The sequence below is a fragment of the Prinia subflava genome, chromosome 21 (genome assembly GCF_021018805.1).
Source record: "Prinia subflava isolate CZ2003 ecotype Zambia chromosome 21, Cam_Psub_1.2, whole genome shotgun sequence".
Classification (NCBI taxonomy): domain Eukaryota; kingdom Metazoa; phylum Chordata; class Aves; order Passeriformes; family Cisticolidae; genus Prinia; species Prinia subflava.
The window spans coordinates 550,294-571,624 of record NC_086267.1 but is presented as its reverse complement, the minus strand read 5'-3'; the positions used below and the strand labels follow the sequence as shown (position 1 = coordinate 571,624).

Genomic DNA, 21,331 nt, shown 5'->3' with positions numbered 1-21,331 from the left:
CCCCTCCTCACAGCTCTTTGCAGTAGCACGACAGAGACTGTCAGGTCCCATTGGCATCACTGCCCCGGGCACTGCAGAGTGGGGACGTGGCAAGATGTGCTCTGAAGGAAGGTGCTGCTCTGTTGAGCAGGGTGGGGGGAGAAGGTTTCAGCTGGATTTTTTTGTCCTCACTGATCACTGACAAGGGGAGAAGAGGACCAGCAAGAGGTTCCGACAGAGCTTTTCTTCTTACTCACCTTTGTCTCCAGAGAAACCAGAGAAGAAAAAAGTAAGGAGTTGGTCCAACTACAGAGCTTGGCAGTGGCTCAGGCTAAACCCTGCTGGCTTTGAACACAGATCTGCCTCTGCAGCAATCCGTGGTGACTCTATTCCCTTCTCTCTGCCTTTCCAGGGAGAGAAGCTGGGGCAAGGAGAGAATGGACACAGAAGACAGGCCTGGAATCTAGTTTCATTTTATTTTAGCAAACCGCATGTTCTTCACTTATCAACATCTCTACATTAGCAACTGTATAGCTCTCCAACTTCTCTTAAAAAAGGGTAAACAAGAGGTGACAAACTCGGGCTTTTCATCTCTTAAAAACATTTGAAAGTTGGATTCAAGAAGACTTTGATATATTTTGGTTTTAAGGTAACAGATGTGGCATGGAAACACTAATTCAAATCACCCGCCTAACCGAGAGCTGCCCCTTTTATAGCCCCTCTGGCACCAGACCCTCCCGAGACATTGAGGATCTGACTCAGCAGCCACCCCTGGGCCTGTGGCTGAGGAAAGCAGCACCTCGGGGCTCAGTGCAAGTGCTGTATGTACATGGCTCCCTCACAGAAGCGCCAAGGACCTTGGCATGCAGGGATCTAGGGAGGACTCCTCTGCCACGGCACCTTCTCATTAAAGAATCACATTCCTCCGATCATCCTGTTCCTGCTGTCTAAAGATATAAAGATCTTCTTTGAAGAATTGTTTTAAAAGCCAACCCTCCCCCCTCGAAACCCATACGGAACACCATAAATGTACAGATTAGAGACGTCCTAGAAAAGTCCTAAAATTATTGCAGAAAGTAAAGGTGACTCGTTCCAGGGGAGGGGCAGGCACGAGGCACAGCATCAAAGATCTAATGAATGCTCGGGTTGGTTTGATTTAGTTTTCAGCTTTTCCCCATCATTCAAGAAAAAAAAAATTTAAAAAATTAAAGAAGTGTTTAAGCATCAGAACTAAAATACAAATGCACGTTGACTTATAAAACAAGATTGTGGATTTGACCATGGGATTCCCTGACACTGGATACATTTTACTTTTTTGCCCGGAGAGATTTCCTCACGGTGGATTTGCCCTTGGCAGCTGGCTTCACTTCCTTCCTCCCACTGGCTGCTGGTTTCTTGGAAGAGCTGCCACCAGAGGCTTTCTTGATGGCTGGGGCTGCTGGTTTGGCTTTCTTAGCAGGGGTTTTGACCTTGGGAGGGGGCTTTGCTTTGCCCCGGCGGGCAGTGGGGGCTTTCCTTGGCTTGGGTTTGGACTCTCTTCGCTTCATCGGAGGGGCCCTGCTCCGGGATTTGGGGGCTGGTCTCTTCTGCATCCTGTCAGGAGAAGACAGCACAGAAGCTCAGTGGAGGCACAAATGGTACCCAGAGCAGAGCTGCTGTCAGCAATTTGCATAAATGAAGCACATCTTGGCATCCCTGACCTTTGCCAACACATTCCATGAGCTAAACCCCAAAGAGCAAGAGCTCCTCTCGTATCTCTACACTGAGCGCTTCCCATCCCTACAGAGCTGCCAGCGAGGCTTCCAACCCCTTTGTGAGGCAAATAAACATATAAATAATGACAGTGAATCAGTCAGCTGTCAGAACAATTAAGAGCCCTAAGCACTATCTCTCCTCTCTAAATGGGATTTTATTATTTAACAAACAACACTCATATTAAGTCCAAATTCTGAGTGAGGCAGGTCTCATATCTGGCTACAGAGCTGCAAATAATTACTGTAGGGAAGAATTTTTTAAAGGAAACAATAAATACCAAAAGTTCCCTGTGAAACATCACACTTTCTAAAGCAGGAGACCTAAGGTAGCGCAAAGAATAAACACAGGCTCTCTCATCTGGATGAGAAAGGAGGAAGGCTTCAAATTATGGAATGGGGGAGGTCAGTATCTCTGGAATAAAGAATAATTAGAAACTTCTGTCAACACCTGCGAGCAACAGCCCTGTGGATAGGTGACCACACCCAGAGACCCACCTGAGCACTCTACAGCTGTGACAGACACTTACTGCACCCAAAGGAGCCCACTCATCTCTCATGCTGCCATACCTCTTCTTTGGTGGTGGCTCTTCCTCCTCAGACTCTTCCTCTTCAGATTCTTCTTCCTCCTCAGATTCTTCCTCTTCTTCCTCATCAGATTCCTCAGAATCCTCATCCTGCTGCTTCTCTGGATAGAGCACATCTGGGCTACAAGAGGGGTCTGGTCAGAGCGCAATTTGCTTCTAAGGATACAACTCCAGGGTAGGCAAGCCCTGGGTGACCCTGGCTCTCCTCTGGCACTGCAGCTTCCCCCTAAGGTTACAGCTTTAGCCTAATCCAGAAATACCCCCAGGAATTCTGTGATTGCTGCTGTCCCAAACCAAGGTCATTTGGTCTCTGCAATGGCAGAAGCATGACAGCCTGGGAATGCACCAGCCCTAAGCTGTCCCGTCTCCATTTCTATCCCTCGTTACTCCTTCCCTGCAAACCCAGGGAGAGAAACAACAAAGGGGCAGGATCAGACTCCAGCAGCTAAGCATGGCTGAAGCTCTGGAGATTCATGTGTGCAATAAAGGGAGCTGGCGAGCAGGCACCTCAATGACTGTGCCGCCATTTGGCTCTCCTGGGACACCAAGGCCTCATCCCTGGGCTCCACATGGCCCAGCACAATATCAGCTCACAGCAGAAGAAGAAAGGCTGGTTTAGACTCAGAGTAGCTAATCTAGGTCACCCTTCCTCCTCCCACCTCTCCTCCCTTAAGGGGAGGTCCTGCTCCTTAGGAGCACCCTGGCAGGGAGAACCCACCCCACTCCCTGCTCAGGTGAACTGTTTTAGCACAGAACATTTAAATAGCACAGCCTGCAACAAAAGCAGCTGAGAGCCTGCAACAACAGACTACCTGAGAATACTGAGCCCAGTATTTCTACTGTCCTTAAAGCTTCCCTTGCTAATGAAGTCACCCTTCTGTTCACCCAAGTAATGCCATTACCCAGAGCATGGGTGACAATGTGCCCCAGTGATTAAACCCTCCACAACGTCCCTGTAAATAGGAGGTTGGCTCATGAACTTCAGCTCTGATACCTGAGCTGTGCAAAACTCCTGAACATCATTTTACAGACAAACTCTTTACCTGGGATAATAAGGGAAGCAAAGCTGAAAGGTTCCACTGAAGCCCTTCCCAGAAATTTGCTCCATCCACCCATTCTTCTCACATTTCTGCAGGGTTCTCTTCAGTAGATGCACTGTGAAAAAGAAATCAGAGAAAGGCTATGTTACTATTTTTATCCTCTTGTCTGGTCTTACTGCTCTCTGCTGTGCCCTCTGAAATCAGAGCTGGAGTCAGGATGGGAAATCCTCTTAGTTAATTTTCAAGCAAGATACAAGATATTATTCCTGAGGACCTGGCAAGAGTGGCTTTAAACTCTCCAAAGGAAGGAGTTGAGAACAGTGCACATTTCTGATCGTGGGATGCTCCTTCATAAATCATTTGACAGCACCATGTAACCACCTCTGTCGAAATTTAACCCAGGTCTCAGACTGTCCTCTAAAGTCTTTTAAAACAAGCCTTTCTAAATGTTGTATGTGCTGCATCTTTCCCCATACTGTGGCTTGCTTCTTGTTTTGTTTTTTACAGGGTAAAATATTTGGTCTGGAAATACAACAAATGAACTTTTTATTCCAGTCTTTTATTCCAGACTTTTATTCCAGCCATTCCATTGTGTACTGTGTAAGAACTGAAACTCAAACTGTGCAAGTACAGGGAATCTTTGTCTCTGGCAAAGAGCTTGGGTTGTTTAGTCAGTTCAGAACCATTTTTAGCTTGAATTAGAGGGGGCATTTACATACTGAGCTCCCAGGGAAAAACAAGGTTTGCTCTCAAGTACGTTCCGAAGTTTTAATAACCACAAGGCTGGTTTTACTCTAGGTGTCAAAGGCCAATAACGGCACGTAAAGGATTTGACTCCAGTCAAGTCCAGTTCTGCAATGAGGCATGAACTGTGGAGGAGAGCAGAGCTCTGGCTCTGCAGTGTGTACCCGCCTGCTTTTCACATCTCAGCACATCTTCCTCTGGTTGCTCTCAGAACAAAGCAGAGATCATCAAAATTCCTTTTATGTAACAGAAGGAGAAAGAAAACAACAGATTGCAAGCTGAGATTTCCTTATTGGTCTTGCAGGAGTGACAAGCACTGAGGCTAGCTCAACACAGGCCCTAAGGACCAGGGACATTTCCAATAGTCCTGAAAATAAACCATGTTAGGGCTTAGGAAGCCTGGAACCTCTTTTCCCTGCCCTGAGATTAAGAAGTCACTCTTGACATCAGTTTCTAATTGGCAGAAGGCCTGGGGACAGCTTCTTCAGTCCTGGAACCTGTGCTGTGTGTCAGTAACCCTGCACCAAACAGCTGTGCTGATGCTGTGCTCCAGCTCCAGGTCAAGATGTGGGATCAGCAATCTCCTCTCTGCTCCTGAGGAACGGCATCAGCTCAGTGACACCACAGAACAAACTGATCTATGTTCAGGTTTGAGCAGAGACCACTGTGAGCTCAGCCTGTCTCAACTGACCTCCAGCACCAACCAACTGCATCAGGGCTCAGCCCAAATAACTCAAATAAGCTATCAGAAGATCTGCTTGAAAGCCTCTGCTCAGGCAAAAGTCAAACCAGACATTAGTGTCACTACTGGGAACAAAGATATGCCAAATCTCCCTTCCAAATAAAAGACAACTGGCTTTTCTCCTTATTTGTTTGACCTTTAAAAACCAGATGCAAAGTAGGGCCTCAAACAAATCAGTAAGAGGGGTGCTCGTGAATGTTTTTAAAAAGTTAAACTACACAAGTTCTCTAAATAAAAAGCAATAGGAACCGCATCGATGCCAAGCTGTCCCTTTCAAAGCAGAGAGAGATGAAATCAGCTTGGTGATTTAAGAACAATAAAGTACTTAAATACTATTCCCCCTTCCTGGCTATAGACAAGAGAATCATGCATTCTGTCTCAGGAACTGGCCTTTGTCCGGCTTGAAAGGGACTGATGGGAATTAAAAGCACAGAGCATCTCTGCAGCACAAAGAGCTGTGCAGCTGCAGCTCCCTGCAAGCTCAACAGAGCAGTTTAAAGGTGCTGCACAGACACATCTGCAGCTGCAGGACTCTCTCAGCATGCAGAATAGAAGTGGTACATGGATCAATACTTTACCCTGGAAGTTGGAGTTGGTCCCTGGGTAATTTTCCAGGATATACTTCTTCAGTGCTGTGGTGGAGCAGGTCTTCGGTTCGTTCATGGCCGCAATAGCAGACAGGATGGCATCTTCCATCAGAGTCCCACCCAGCAGGGGCTTCTCCCCTGATTTCTTCAGCTATTTTCCAAGGAGGAAGAGAAAAGCATCAAGACAAAATTCTCCCAAACCAGGTCAGGACAAGCTCCTCTGCACCAGGTGGGTCGGCGCTCCTGCATTAGCACAGATACGTTTAATATTAAAACACTGCACGGGGAACGCTGCTCTCCCAGCTGCAGGTGGGAGGGCAGGCCTAGTCAGTCAGCTGGCCTGGGGGGGTTATCAGCAACACCTCACCCCAGCCCCCACATACACTGCAAGGATGTGGCAGTCTAAGGGCCTATTGCTCAGGGAAGGAATGAAAGCAAAATAAATCACATCTTCCTCCATCCCACGGACCAAATGTACCCAAGAGACTTCCGTGGCACACACATGAGTAAAAGATGTCGTAGGCATCTGGGGTACCTGCTGCACTTCCAGTGAGGGATGGAAAGGAAAGCTTACCCCACCAGCTCCCTACTGTGCTGGTGAGTCAGAGCTGAGCAGTGCATGCAGCACACTCAGCAAGGGAACAGGGGTCTGCTCCTGAAATGGAGACCAAGAGGAGAACAAGAATCCTACTGCTTCATAGCTGGACAAGTGCTGAGCATGCCAGGCTGCTGAAGAAAGGGCTACCCAGTGAAACCAGGGGACAGGGCACAGTAACTGACATCCAAGGCTTGTGGTCAACAAAGACGAACCCAGTCTCTGACCTGGAATGTCCCAGATGCTCCCTTCCCTGTGATCTGCTCTAACTGGCCCTTCTCTACAGCTCTCTGCAGGGCGTTCTTCAGCAGCTGGGGTCTGAAACACAGGAGGAAAAAGCTTTACTGACACACACTGACAGCTCCAAAAACAAACAGAGAAACAGCGCTTTGCAGCGTGTGAGCAGAGCAGCACTTAGAGTGTCTACCTACATGCAGACACTGTAAATGGAGACCTGTCACCGAGGCTTGTCGCCCAGGCAGAACACGGCACCGTGCTGAGAGCCGAGCGGCGGCGCGGGCTCGGTGCCACGGCACCGCCGGCAGCTCTGGGCACACGGCCCCGGCAAGGATCCACTCACCTTGAGCAGCACATTTGGACCTGGTGGGCACTCAGTCAGCTCACAGGCAAACAAGGGACTGACAAAACCCTGTTAGAGGTGACATGCAGGGTTTTCCTAGTTTTGCTTCCCAAGCCTCAACTCGCTCCGTACAGGTCAGCTTAAAGATTACTGTTCATATGTGCTGGCTAAAGCATCCAGATCCAAGGGGGATGAGACCCCGAGGAGAGGCCTTCACATCTAGGCAGTAAAGGGGTGTGGGTGTGGTTAAGGTGTGCAGAGCAGCGCTGCTGGTGGTGTCAGGAACAAAGACAGGATGTGGAGGGACGCAGGAAAAGGCACAGCTTTTCCTCAAGCTTTCCCACAGGCACTGCAACTCGAAGCAGCACCTGGCTTAAATACCACACTGAATCATCGTGAAGCGAGACAACCAGAGAAAGGCTGAGTTTCCCCAGTCCTCTGCTTGCTAAGGCAACTCCAGCACTTACCTTACATCTACTTTGAGTTTGGGGTAATACTGAGACACATATTTCTTGATCAGGCTGTAAGAAGCTTCCTTGGGCTCACACAGGCGGGTGAAGGCCAGCGGCAGGACATCCTCCAGTTTCACCTGCTGCTCTGCACTTGGAGCTGAAGTGCTTTTCTGAAACACACAGACTTTTGTGCATCAGCAGAGCCTAAAACTCTGGGTTTCTGAACCAGCAATGCACATGTGAGGATAAGTGCTCCTGACACTGGCTGCTGAGCTGGAAACTCAGGTGCTGTAAGGCAGCTCTTTAACAACTTAAAACGTTTTGCAGCTTAAGAGACATACAGCAAATCTGTCTGAATTTTCATCGGAGTTTTAGGAAAACTTTACAAATACAAATTGGTGAGTATCTAACATCTGTATTTTTAATTATTTCCTTCCTCTTGCTATAGACATTTTCCTCTGCCACCCTTCAATGAGGCAGACGAAAAATCATAGAGTCACAGAATTATTCAGTCTGGAAAAGCCTTCCAAGATCATCGAGTCCAAGTATTAACCCAGCACTGACACAGTCACCACCAGACCATGTCCCCAAGTGCCACATCTGCAGGTTTTTTGAAAAATTCCAGGGATGATGACTCCCTGGATCCCTGGTGCCAATGCTTTACAACCCTTTCTCTGAAGATGATGATACATGCTGACACGAAACTTAAAAGTCATCAAAGACAGAACCTGTTTACACAAATCAAGTCTTCCCCAAAATGAACAGCCAAACAGAAGTCCTTTTTTTAAAAAAATAACATAATAAAATCTTAATTTAAGCCAGTGTTCCATTCTGAGTTTTCCTCTACCCATTTTGTTACTGTGAGAGGGGATGATCAGGGAATAATGGTCTGTTCTTTCTACAGAAAATGTGCTGAAGTTCAGTGATTTGATGCTGAACAGCAGCTCTGCAAACAGTGCAATGGGTGAGGGAGCTGCTGCCCTGCCAGCTGAATTCATCCAAAACATTTGTTTTGCTGCAACGCAGAGAAAGTAAGTGGGAACAAAGACACCAATATGCTGCAGAGAGAGGTGATGTGTCAGCAGGTGTCAGCTGCCTTGCTCACACTTCTCATGGAGCCAGTGAGCTCTGGTTAAAAAGTTCCACTGTTACTGGAACTGTTAGTTCCACTGTTAGTTCCAATTAGTTTCCTTCAAGGCCCTACACCAAGTGTGTGAACATTTCCTTTAGTTTTAGGGCTTTTGGTCTCCTCAGAAGGCACGAGAGGACCACCAAGGTGTTACCTGTGTAACTTCACCTGTCTAATCCCAAGGGATTGGCAATTCCAGCTAAACATTTTGTAGCTGCAGCATTAGAACGTGTTTCACACACTCAGCACAGCACAGAGTGGAGATCAGCAGTACTGGAACCACAACTAACTGTGTAACAACTAACTATGTAACAAAAAACCATCACCTTCACATTAGTCCCCAACAACACCCAGCATCAACTTTATTCCAGAAGCTTTGGGATATCCTCAGTCCTCACAGCTGATGGGAAAACATTCCCCTCAGTCCTAAAGACTGGAGTCTTCCCTTTATCCACACAATAGATAAAACACATACAGCAGTAGCATAAAACTCTTCTCCAGTATCTGAGAGGCATCTCTCTCTGGCCGGTAGAGACAGAGGAAGAGTTTCATGGCTATTCAGTTCTCTGCCTCTGAACCAAAGCCTAGGGGGTTAATGTAAACGTTTTAAGCCTGAAATTTTGATCATTTGACTTGGGGTTAATTCCTCATAGTAGCTTTCTGATTCTGACACCAGTGGGATGGGTGTTTTAATTGCTGTACTTGGAGAGAAAAAGCACAGCAAGGAGGAGAACACTGTGTTGAGAACATTGGGTAAGGTACACGTGCTTTAGTGCAATACATCTTACCTTTCTGTCTCTGGCTTTTGGAACAGTTTTTCCTGCATTAGACACCACCACAAAGCTCCCAGAAGCCCCCTTTCCTTTCACCTGGTTCAAGAGAAAGTCAGTTTCAGCTCGTAACAGAGTAAGAATACTAACAACCTGAGAGGAACTCACTGACATCAGGATGCAGACTTTAAATGAACTGTCACCCCGCAGTGGGTTTTCATGGCAGAGGCCTGATTCGAGCCCCTGAAACTTCAGTAAGATCAGAAACTGCAGCCAGACTCTGCTGTCCTGACCAGGAGATCCTGACATATAACACAGGCATAAATTACAGAGTTAAAACCCACACTGCAGTGTGACACTGCTGGACTCATGTGCTGCTGCAATGCTGTGTGACACAACACCCAGAAATGGTCAGGAGCTGCACAGAACCCAAAGGTGCCAAGTATACGACTGACACAACAGTGCTGAAATCCTGCCAGAGTCCAACAAAGCAGAGACAGAGGGTGATGAATCTCCATGAGGAGATTCATGCTCATTCCACAGATCATGTTCATTCCACAGATCTTCTAATAGAGTTAAGAAATTCCTGTGCAGTTCCCAGATCATGGAATGGTTTTGCCTGGAAGGGATCTTAAAGATCACCCAGTTCCAACCCCTGCCATAGGCAGAGACACCTTCTACTATCTCAGGGTGCTCCAAGCACCATCCAACATGGCCTTGGACACTGCCAGGGATCCAGGGGCAGCCACAGCTTCTCTGGGCACCCTGTGCCAGGGCCTCCCCAGCCTCACAGGGAGGATCATTTTCCAATATCCCATCTAACCCTGTTCTCTGGCACTCCGAAGCCATTCTCCCTTGTCCTGTCACTCCAGGCCTTTGGAAATAGTCCCTCTTCAGCAATACCATCTCCAGTGCTGCTCCACAAAGCAGCTCTTACCTGCCTAATGATTCCCCTCTCCAGCTCCCTTTTCAGTGCTTGCTTCAGGAGGTATCCCCTCCTCTCCAGCTCCAGGGAAGGGTATTTGTGGATGATGTATTTCCGTATTGCAACCACCGAGGCACCACTCTTCTGAAAGCAGGCCTGAAACACAGAAAACATTTGAAACCACCTACACTGGAATTGTCCTGAGTGGGGTGGAAGAGCAGAGGTTGGACTGATGCACACAGGCCACCACAGGATGCCAGGGCTGGCCTCTTCCCCACTGTAAATCACGTATAAAACATGACTAACAAAATACTTAACTTTCCCCCTCTGAGTAGACAAACAACACAAACAACACAAAAGCAGCACAACAAGCACATATCTACTACTCTGCTGCTCTGGAACACTCACACAGAATGGCTTAAAATAAAAAACAGTCACCTTTTGGCAATGCTGCACAACTGATTTACTAACATTTTATGAATGCCAGACAGAGTAATCATGAAGTCAGAACAACCTGCCAATTGGGTTTTTTTAAGAAGATGGAGGACTGACATCAGTAAATTAGTGAAACCTAATGTGAAGTTCATCTTTTGAAGATACATGGAAAGGCCATCTTGCAGTTAAGACTGGTGGAGTCCAGGCCTCCTCTCAAGAGAGCGACCAAGCCTTGAGGGGAGAGTAGCAGCACAGCTACAACAGCAGAGATCTCCTCTTACAATCAGGAGGGATAAAGTAACCAAGACCACTTTGGAATGCAGGTTTACAGTATCTCTGTGTGTCCTGAGTTAAAGTTAATGCTAAAAGAAAGCACATGTATCAAGTAGATGGATGAATCCAGGTAAATGAAGTTAAATGTGGCTAGAAGGCACAGCAAAAAAAATTATGGCAGCAATCAACCAGGTTATGCCATCTTAGTTGTTTCTTATAACATAATTAGGGAGGGAAACAAATTCTAAACAAAGAAATCAGCTACATGGCCCCTCATCATCCTCATGGACTCACATGTTAGCTCCATGGGCTTCCAGGCACAAGCATACCCATCTTACACACTCAGCTTCCTGCTAACACACAGCACTGTCACCTGCACCTCAGCAAGCTGAAATTGTGTGTTTTAGGACACAGATTAAATAAAAACCACATTTGTGTCGTGCTTACCTTGATGGCCTCAGTTAAAATGGCATCCATTTTGGGCCGGGAGGTGGCTGCCATCTGAGTCTGCTTCTGTGCCCGAGCCAGCTGGCTGGCAGAGAGCGTGGCCCACGCAGGGATGGTCTTCTTCACCTTCTTCTCCTTCTCCTTAGACTGATCCTTCTCGCTTAGGGAAAATACAGAGCAATAGTAAGATAAGAGGCACTAAAACAAAGCAACCAGCAGGACAAGAACACAAAAAAAAAAAGCCCACAACATCTGACATTATTTAAATTAACATAACTTAAGGACTATTTTGATGTTTCTACTAATAAAAAGGAGACCTTGTATCGCCATTCAGCCTGACATGTTCGAGAACAGCAGCTCCACATGATCAGTAGCTTCTTTTTTAGGAGTATCTTAAGGAGAGGCACCTTAAGGCTCCCAATTCTCCTTTTCTCTCCCATTATCTTTTCTCTCTGTAGAGCCTGACTTCCCTCAGAATCCTACCCAAATCCCTGAATTCAGTGCCAAGGAAGCCTTACTCCTTTTTGGTTTCTTCTGAGGACTTTGTTTCCTCCTTCCCTTCATTCTCAGGTTCCTTTGGCTGTTCTGCTTCACTGGATGCAGCAGGCAGGGTTTCAGTCTCTTGTTCCTCTCCAACAGAGGCAGATTCCTCAGAGGTGACTTCTGCATCTAGAAAATGTGAAAAAGCATCAAGTCACCCTCCAAAACCAGCTTTTATTCTTTAGGAAGGTAGAGGGAAAAAAAGCTAAACTTAAGAACACACCCCACTAATTATTTCCCACTAATTTATTTTCACTAACTTATATGTGCTATTTAAAAGCAATTTAAAAAATGAATAAAAGTACTGAAAAGAGCTTCAATAAAGGTGCAGTCAGCCCCCAAATTCCACAATAACTGTAAACATCATGAAACATTTTCACAATTAACTGGCTCCAACAGTGTTCTTCTCTTAACTCCACAAGTTGCTGTTGCAGATAGGCCTGGGATTCTAAGAAGTAGCTTCGCTTATGACCCAGTTGTTTTCAAACACAAAAGCACCTGAAGGATAATTACAATTCCATCACATTTTCCCAGACTTGGCAAAGCTTTAGGTGGCATGTGCATTGGAACGAGCACTTGTATATCAGAATGATCAAATCCAGTCGGAAATCAACTTACCAAGGAAATAAAAAATACATAAAAGTGTATTTAGCTGAGAAAAGGCCTTAGAGACTGGGCTGCCTACTAGATAAAATGCATACAAACTGAAATTCCACACTCTTTGGATAAATAACTGCCCACCAAACATGCCCTGTGCAGCTTAATTTCTGATACATTCCTGTGCAGTTTTCCCACTGAGTCATTTAAAATATACAGTAAATTAAGAGTCAGTTTTGTAGGTAGTTTTTTTATTTGTGATACCAAAGAGGACAGAGTGAAGCCAACTGACTGTAGTAGTGAAATGACTCGTTCTGGAACACTGAGGCCAAGCTGCTAAGACAAGCCACGTTAATATCAGACTAGATTGCATGACACATTGTGGTAAAACACTTTTGCTCAGAAAAATAGAGGAAAAAAATTGAATACTCTGTTTTCCCATTCATTAACTCCACCTTTTTATCTCAAATCATCTTTCTAATGCTACTGAAATTTCTTAATTTCTTTATCCTAAAGGATGTGCAAACTTTAAAGGGACGATATTTAGCCATATTTTCATGCCTGGAGACACACAGGGTAGGAAAGACAAAACAGACTGAAAACAGTGTCTGCAAAATACAAATCCTGGAAAAGCCTGGGACAGGGAGCCAAACATTAACAATATTTTCATCCTGGCTGTAGGGTTTTCCAGGAGTTTCAGAGCCAGCCTGTGTTTGGATATACATTAACCCCTTCTAGAACTATGACTGTACCTGCTTTGACCTCTTCCCCTTCGACAGGTTTGCTTTTGGGAGGAGTTTCCCGGGAAGAAGCATTCACTGAGCGACGGATTGGCATTGTGTCGTCTTCCACTTTCTACAAAAAGCACGTGAAAATCAGCACAGATGCTGGAAAGAATCTGAAAGTTTTGAAATGGGATTAAAGTAAATCACAGCAGCACAGGTAGAAATATTGTGGTTTGGATTTTTTAGGATGTTAAAAGACAGTAGCTCAAACCAGCTTCTTCAAAGCATACTAGGAGAGCATAGTTCAACATTTTACGGTTATAAAAGAAATTATTTCAATTCCAAATTAAATGAGATGAGCCTTTGAGGACTTTGACAGACACATCATCTCAGGAAAAGCAAGGAAGGGGAAGCAGAGTTTGTTAGACTCCCAGCCGAGTTTCCTAGAAGCAAGGGAGAAAGACTACTGAGTAACCTTGAGCAGGACTGGAAGTCAAGGACTGATCCAAGGGCAAGCTTGGAGAAAGGGCCAGCCCCTACCTCACTTAACTTGTCCGTGTGGATCAGCTGAGCTCCCGTTAAGAGTGGAAGCGCCTTATGATGCATGGGTTCAGCTTCAGACAGATCAGTCGACATTTAATATTAATTTTTTGCCCCAAGTGCAGGTAACTGTGGAGCCCCAGGTTTTAACCCCAAGGACTTTATCCTAATGGTTTTCACAGTGCAGTGAGGAGTCAACCTAAAGTACAGAAAAGATGTGGTGTGAAAATTAACAAAACAAAAACATCTACGTCCACATATCTATCAAATTAAAGATTAAAAAGAAAAGGCTAAATGACCTAATGACCAACACAACTGATAAGCAACACTTGCATTCAACAAAGGTGCTAAAACATGTATGCAAACTGGTGAGCTATGGGTGGAGCAGAAATGGGAAAGGTGCAAGCCAAACATGCTCCATTAGAAGGTGGCTGAAAGATAAAAAGTCTCTTAAGTTAAGGGCAAGCACTGATGAGAAGCAGCCATTGCACTGTGCCCTGAGTGAGGGAACTGGTCACCGAGTGACTCTGGGTAAAAGCAGGCGCTGGCACGTGGAGCTAAGGAACTACACCAGTACATCTGTCAGGCAGAATATACAAGCTTTGGGAACCCAAGCCATGCCCCCTCAAAGGAAACCCCATGCAATTTAATGAAATGAAGGAATCTTTTGACAAAAAAAAAAAAAGAAAAAAAAGAAAAAAAAAAGAAAAAAAAAGACAATCAGAAGACTAGTCTCCATGCCTTCTACCAGAAAACATAAGCTTGACAAAGCTCTGCTCAAAACACATGCACCATCATGGATAACAAATGAGTTAAGCTTAGTTTAACCTTCATCAAGTCTCACTCCCTACTACTCTCACGCTTTTACAGCCTTTCTTACCCACTGCCCATCTGCCTGCACTGGCCTCTCCTAAGGAGAGGGGCTTCACTAATCCCTCACAAAACCGGGATCCATTGGCTCATTCACTTCCTCTCAGCATCCCCTTTAAAAACCTCAGAAGCAAAGCCTCACCTCCAGCAAACCATGGCTGGACCTGTCTCAACTGCATCCAAAGACAAGCTCCAGCCTCCTCCCTTCCTGACAGAGAAACAGCCAAATGCCCCATTTTTACATACTCTGTCTCCTTTTGCTCTGAAGGCAGACACTTACCATAAACTTTCTCTTTCAACAGGTATTTCTCCAGCCTGGGTGTTTTCCTCTTGAACAGACCCAGCATCAGTCCCAGCCCGGTTTTCCATCTGACTTTCACCACAGTTTCAGCACTGCTCTCCCCACTGCATGGGTGGATGGTCTGTACCACACCAACATCACTTCTTGTTCACCCAAAAATACAGTCCTGTCATTACTCAGCAGTGGGGACCCCTAATCAGTCAGAGGAACCAAACAGTCACTCTGAAAACCCACGGCAAACTGGTCCTGCCTCAGCACCAGGGAAAGCAAAGCCCAACAAGCACTGCATGTTTTCTTCTGAGGCAAAACAGAAAGATCAAAACACATCACAAGCCAACAAAACAAAAAAATAGACTAATGAAGCTTTCTTGTGAAATGTCAGGATGTGAAAATATAGTAATTGCCAACTAGAATATACAGAATATAGAACAGCACTTAAAAAAAAATTGTCCTGTTTTAAAGGACCCTCCTTCCTCAAGTGTGGAAAGTGAAAGTAAAAAAAAGAGAAAATTTTCACCAGGCTTCAGCTCAATAGCCAGTGTTTTTTCTAGCAAGCAGAGTCTAAAGTCCTTTAAGAAAATGCCAGAATTTTGAAGTGAGTCCTAAAATAACCAACTACAGATTCTTTCTCGGGGAAATCAGTTGGGGGCTACAAAAGACGCATTCCCTGGGATTAAACACACACACACGCCACACTGTGGCTGACATGGTCCTGGGGTTCAGTTATTTTTAAACAGTACTTTCAACTTCAACTTGAAATTCCCCAAGTTCTGAAAATCCTTTTGTTTAGACCAGTGTATAAAGCACTGGAATCTTTTTGCTCTCAAGAGTACAACTCAACACAGTACAATTCCTCACTTCTGTGCCTACAATACACACAAACAAGACAGTATCCAGCAGAAATTCAGGCTTGTTGATTCCCTCTGCATTCCCAGGCATGGATCATCTGCTTAAAAGGCCCAGGGAATCAAAGGGGCGGGAGGACAACTGCAAAGCCCTGATCTCCAGGGGCAAGGTCAGAAGCCCCACCTTGTGAGAGCATCCTCCCAGGGACTGTGCCTGCTCAGCCCATTTCTTTCCACAGGGGCATCAAAAGTGGTTTTCTGCACTGAGTGTGAAATACCAACCACAAACAGGCCTGAATTCAGTTCCTCAAGCAGATGAAGCAAAAATGAGAAAGTTTTGCAATGGCAATGCAGAAAACCTCAGTCCCCTCTCCAAATAAAACAGATCCATGGAAAGGAGAAATCAAGTCACCTAAACCAACTGTTATCCGGACATGCTATTTCAAAAGCCAACTTTAAATGGGAACCGCAGCTACAATCACAATCATGACTCAATAAAAAAATGAAAGTAATAACTGTGTTTTGCATTTACACAAACACCAAACAAACACACACAAGTGCCCTGAAAGGTGGTAGAGACCACCAGCTGAGGATGCAGTTTTCAAGGTGGTTGTTGGGTGATTTTAATGAACATTAAAATCTGATCAACTGTCAGAAAAATATAATCACCTCAACAGTGAAAACATCACCAGGATACTAACCTTCACCAAAGCACAGAAAGTCACTCCTCACAGAGTTACATCTCTATTTCTACAGGAAAACTGCAGGTTCCCAGGCCCCCCGACTATCATGAACTACTTATTCCAAAGCAGGTAATCCAGCAAGGAGCTGATAAGTAACAAACCCCCCCCCAAACTCCTGGATTTCTAGATGAGCAGGAATGTGTCCACTCTCCCAGCTCAGGGAGTAGCTGTTAATGGAAGATCCAAAGGTATAGACAGATTTTCAGGAACTACTCTGAACCACCTATAGCAATTTCCTCCTGAACTATCCCATCATTAGGAATAAATAAAGGCAGGCTTCAGGTGGGACGTGTTTGATAACACTTCCAAAGTGTGGAGTCCCTCCAGTAATGTAAGAGACACAAGAATGTTAAAAAAAAAACCCAAAACAACTTTGGCTGAGTTCTTGAATTTCTGCTGGCTGTAAGATTCAACTTATCTCAGCCTTCACTCTCCTTTGAGAGAAAATGCTTCAGGATAAATCAAATTGAATAAATCGAATGTGTCAATCCAAGTGTCAGGCTGGCAGGAATTCCAGCTCACAGGGACTCAGGGTAGGGTGAGCAGTCTGAAAACAAATATGCAATGGAAAAATGAGAAAGTGTATCCAATCCTGTGACCAGTGGGGTGTCCACTTACTGTCACACGACACCTGCGGGTGATTGATGTACTTAGATGTGACTGGGTACAAAGTACACCAGCCTAGAAATGAGGTCAAAAAGGGCTAAAAAAAGGTTTTGTGCACTTGCACGTTAGAAGGCAGGGCATCAAGGGGTACAAATCCAACAACCTGACAAGCGATGTAAGCAAGGACAGCTGTTTGTTCTCAGAAAGCCTTAAAAAGCAAAGAAACTGGGTTTAAAAACTAGGCTTTTGATTACTGACAATTAGTTAGTACTCTATAATGTATGACAGTATTTAAATTACTTGGAAACTGCAGAAAAAAACACAGAAAATGCTAATACTTCTGCAAATCCAAATGAAACATGCCAAAATGCATCACCTTCTAAACTGCAAGCTGCACAATTCTTTCAAGGCTTTGTCCCCCTGAAATCCTCAAAGCTCTTCCCTAAAAACACAGCCCGGGCAGCAGATACTTTGTCAAACCCTCAGTATCTACATGGTCACAGTATGTCACCCAGCAACATCTCAGATACAAATGTGTCTGTCAGGAGTTCTCAGGTGGTACTGCCACCGCTTGCCTTCTGAGGGGTTCCTGCACTCTGCCTTTGGCTCTTCCACTCATGGAGCTGCCTGTGGTCTTGGCTAAGTCAGTCCAGGAGTACTTAGTCATTTAAACCAGCCTAAAGCCCTGCAGATTAATAATATATGTTATTGAATAAAGAATACAAAGTTAGTTCCAACTTCTGATCCTTATTTGTCAACCCACTTGGAAACTCCTTTGCATGTGGCTGAGCACAGCTGGCATTGCCATCACTCCTGCTGCATCCAACAAGTTTTGTCCCAATCCTTAGGGCTACCATTTCCCAGGTGTCCCAGCTCCCTGGAATTTCCCTCTGATTCAGCTCCAAGGTCTGCATTTGCAGCTCTCCTGTGGTAGAGGCTCCCAGGGCTCTGTTCCAGGCTACCTGAGCCCTGCACATTCAGGCTGCACAGAGCACCTTGTTTCAATTAACCAGGAGCAGTGGGCCAGCACACCCATTCCAGAGCTCCCCACTTGCCAGGCAGGACACTCCTCAGCCTGTGTTACAATGTGCATTTCCATCCACTCCTTCCCTGGATGGGGTTATGGGGAACAACAAACCCCATGTGCTTTAGGGTGTAGGGAAGCACAGCAAAAATCCTTCACACTTGCAGTATCCAACCACAGGAATTCCTACACTCAGAAACCCAAAGGAAGAGGTTTTTAAGACTAAAGACATATTTTCATTTGAAAACACTTTTGTTCAGTATTGAATTTGAGCCTCTGACTCCAAAGGCCATGAATGCAACCCAACTTACACCTTGCCTGTCCTGATTTTTACAGTGCACAGCCAAAATGAAACCCTGCCCTTCTGTGCACACAGATGCTGCTTTCCCTGAAGGAAAAAAGAGAAAGGAAAAAAGAGAAAGGAAAAAAGAGAAAGGAAAAAAGAGAAAGGAAAAAAGAGAAAGGAAAAAAGAGAAAGGAAAAAAGAGAAAGGAAAAAAGAGAAAGGAAAAAAGAGAAAGGAAAAAAGAGCACATTATCAGAGTGGGGCTGATGCTTGTGCTCCTGCCCCAGGCTGAGCTTGGCACTTATCTCCGTTATGTTTGAACACCAGCAACCCCAAGCTAGCTCAATCCCCACACTCGCTTATTAAAACAGAAGTAACCACCCATGCCTCACTTCCACTGTTCTCCACATAAAGAACACCAGCTCAACAGAAAACTACAACAGGTTTCTGACTCTCTCTCCATCAATCTCTGACCTGCACAGAAGGCAGTAAGAACACATCATTTCCATTTCCTGGATTGTTTTCCATTTCTACACCCAGGAGGCTTTCCTCATGTCCCCAAACAGCCACAGTCAGCAAGCAACTTAAATTACACCACCATCGTACCTAAAACTCACAGAAACTTCAGCCAAGGGATTAATATGAAGCAGAATTTCTGCCTGCATGGCTGTCTCAAAATAATCCATCTCCACACTGATGCTCAAGGTTATGATGCTGAGAAGCTCTGAGGAACAACAGTTTTGAACAGTTTTTGGCTAGAATGGCTCGATCTAAATTCTCCACACACTGTCTATGCCACATGGCCACTGAGGGATGAAATCACCCCCATTAGAGTGCACAGAGGTCAGCTTTAAGTTTAAAACAAGGTCAAGTCACAAAGTTAAAACAACTCCAACATGAAAATCCCCTGCTGAAAGTTTTCATAGCCTTCGATAAAATATCTTAATTCAGGATCCAGCTTCATGAATTTTGACAAACTGCGGATACCTGAATGACAATTTAGGCTGCAAGTGTTAAAAACCAGGGTTTGAACCCCTTATAGGCCATCTCCTCCTTGCCTAGATAGATTAAATTTAAAACCACTGTGTAAACTGTCCTCCCAACTACTACTTATTTAGCTATCTTTTATTATTCTGCAGACAAAACTATACATGATAAAAGCAATTATTTCATTGCAGTCTCCTAAGAAATCTGCCCACACCTTCCATTATAGTCCATCAATGTAACACTTTTATTCCCTCTCACAGAAGTTTAAATCCTCAGAGAACCCCAGGTCACGTAACAAAATGCTGCCAAAAGATTTACATGTCACTTTCTGCTGAAAGGGAAAAAAACACATGAAAATATATTCTGAAGAGAAAAATAATTCAAGGAGCTTCTGCCTAATGTGCATGGTGAATTGAGAAGATCGTTAATTAGCAAGCTCACACAGGTAAATGAGAGAAAGGTCCAAAAGGCACTTTTTTCCCAAGGTATTTATACCAAGTTCTTCCCCTCAACAGGAATTATGCAGGGTGGGTTTTTTTTCTCCCTTCTTATTTCTGATTTCCAAGGATCTCCCACTCTATCCAACAATTTTTTGAAGTCTCACTTGAGGAAGGTCTGTGCTTTCCTGTCCAGTCCATCAAACACTTCCACTCTTGAACTGAACTCACCTCCCTCTCCTCTCACTGCTCTCATGGAGAAGGGATGCTGTTTACAAACACAAGCACTTCCAAACCTTTCCCGCCTCAATGGGAGCTGCTTGCCAAAGACTGCTGGCCAGCTCTTTCTCGAAGATGCTAAAAATACTATTTATGGTCAAAGCAAACAAAAGTCACGTGCTGGGAAATCAGAGTGCAACACTTACTCAATAGTTAGATAAGAAATGGGAAGTGACATACTTGTTAACCCAGAAATAATTCAGCACGGCTCCTAAGAAGTGATAAAACACCCGAGTATCTGAGAAATACCACAGCTACAAACAAACTATCCAAACTATCAGTTTCTGCTACACTGTATAAAGGAGCTACACACCCACAATATCCAACTTTTCTTTTGCAGCACAAACTGAGCAGTTCCCCAGTGATTTGCAGACACTGGTTAGCGGGAAAACAGTTTAAATACACGTGAGTAGGATTTATTCTGAACACTGTTCTCGGTCTGGAGCTGTCCTCAGGTGGAGCAGGTAAGGTGCTGGGGCCCCCTGGCTTGGCAAGAGCCACCCCAGAAGCTGCTCCTTCTCTCCTTAAATCTTTGCAATGTTTTGCCCAAAACCACCCCACAGCCTAGAGCGGCAAGAAGCATAACGATAGAGGAACGGAAACCTGCCTGGAACAGCCCCATTCCAGACTGGAATTTAGCAGCCCTCTCCACGGAGGATCTGTGCTCTACGGGGAGGAGGGGGATTAACATTCCTGAAGCGGGCTGTGAGCACCTGGGCCAGGGAGGCACTCGGGAGTGCCCGGGAGCCTCACACGATGGTCTGTATCCATCGCTATCAGCGCCGAGGGGGATTAGGGACCTCTTTTAGGAAACGGAGCCACACCGGAGCCAGGCTGAGGTTCCCCTCGAGTGGTGGCACTTCTCGGGCGTTGAGGAAGTGAGTTAGTGCAGGCAAAACCCCAAACAACCGCACAGCCAAGCGGCCGAAAGGCGGGAAGGCCGCGGCGGGAGCCAAGGCGCTCCCTAAGTTTATAAATAGCGATTATTTATTGTGTCGCGGCCCTGTCAGCCCCTTCCGCCTCTGACCTTCCCCGGGGCTCGCCCTGTCTCGGTGGTACGGGAGAGGCGTGTTTGATCCCCGCAGCTCCTTTGTGAGGGCCCGCACCCCGCCAGGCCCCGCCGGGCCCGGCAACACCCGAGGCCCGGGGCCGCCTCCTTGGGCCTGTGCCGTGCCGAGGCCACCGCGACATCGCGCCCGGCCCGCGCAGCGTGTCGCGACTCCCCGTCACGACAGCCCCACTCCCCCAGGCCTGTCAGGACAGGGAGGGCGGGGAGGGGACGCACTGAAACCAGTTCCGGGGACCCTTCGGTGGCGCCGCCAGGCCGCCCCCGCGCCTCGCGCGCAGCACCCGCGGCCTCCCAGGCGCGGCCCCGTGTCCCGCCCGGCGCGGCGCCGGGGGCGGGCGGGGCCGGGACTCACCGGGCCCGGCGGACACAAAGCGGCGGCGCCTCCAATGGCGGCGGCGGCGGCGGGACCGGGGGTGACGGGGGGGGGCTGCCGAGGGGCGGGGCCGT

The 21,331-nt window shown here is 46.1% G+C and overlaps 1 protein-coding gene across 2 annotated transcripts; it reads right to left on the bottom strand.

Annotated features, from left to right (window-relative positions):
• Positions 1 to 436: 436 nt before the first annotated feature.
• HP1BP3 (heterochromatin protein 1 binding protein 3) lies at positions 437 to 21,317 on the bottom strand. 2 transcript variants are annotated; one of them, XM_063417098.1, is made up of 13 exons: positions 21,237 to 21,317; positions 13,439 to 13,637; positions 12,926 to 13,028; positions 11,555 to 11,705; positions 11,037 to 11,196; positions 9,894 to 10,037; positions 8,975 to 9,055; positions 7,073 to 7,227; positions 6,253 to 6,343; positions 5,422 to 5,581; positions 3,361 to 3,472; positions 2,301 to 2,438; positions 437 to 1,572 (listed from the first exon to the last, which is right to left on the bottom strand). In XM_063417098.1, the coding sequence occupies exons 2-13, from the start codon at positions 13,532 to 13,534 to the stop codon at positions 1,287 to 1,289; spliced, it is 1,677 nt and encodes a 558-aa protein (XP_063273168.1). In that variant the 5' UTR covers positions 13,535 to 13,637; positions 21,237 to 21,317; the 3' UTR covers positions 437 to 1,286. The 2 variants fall into 2 exon arrangements, with proteins under 2 accessions (XP_063273168.1, XP_063273169.1); XM_063417099.1 differs by lacking the exons at positions 437 to 1,572; positions 2,301 to 2,438; positions 3,361 to 3,472 and having other exon boundaries at positions 5,536 to 5,673.
• Positions 21,318 to 21,331: the final 14 nt, after the last annotated feature.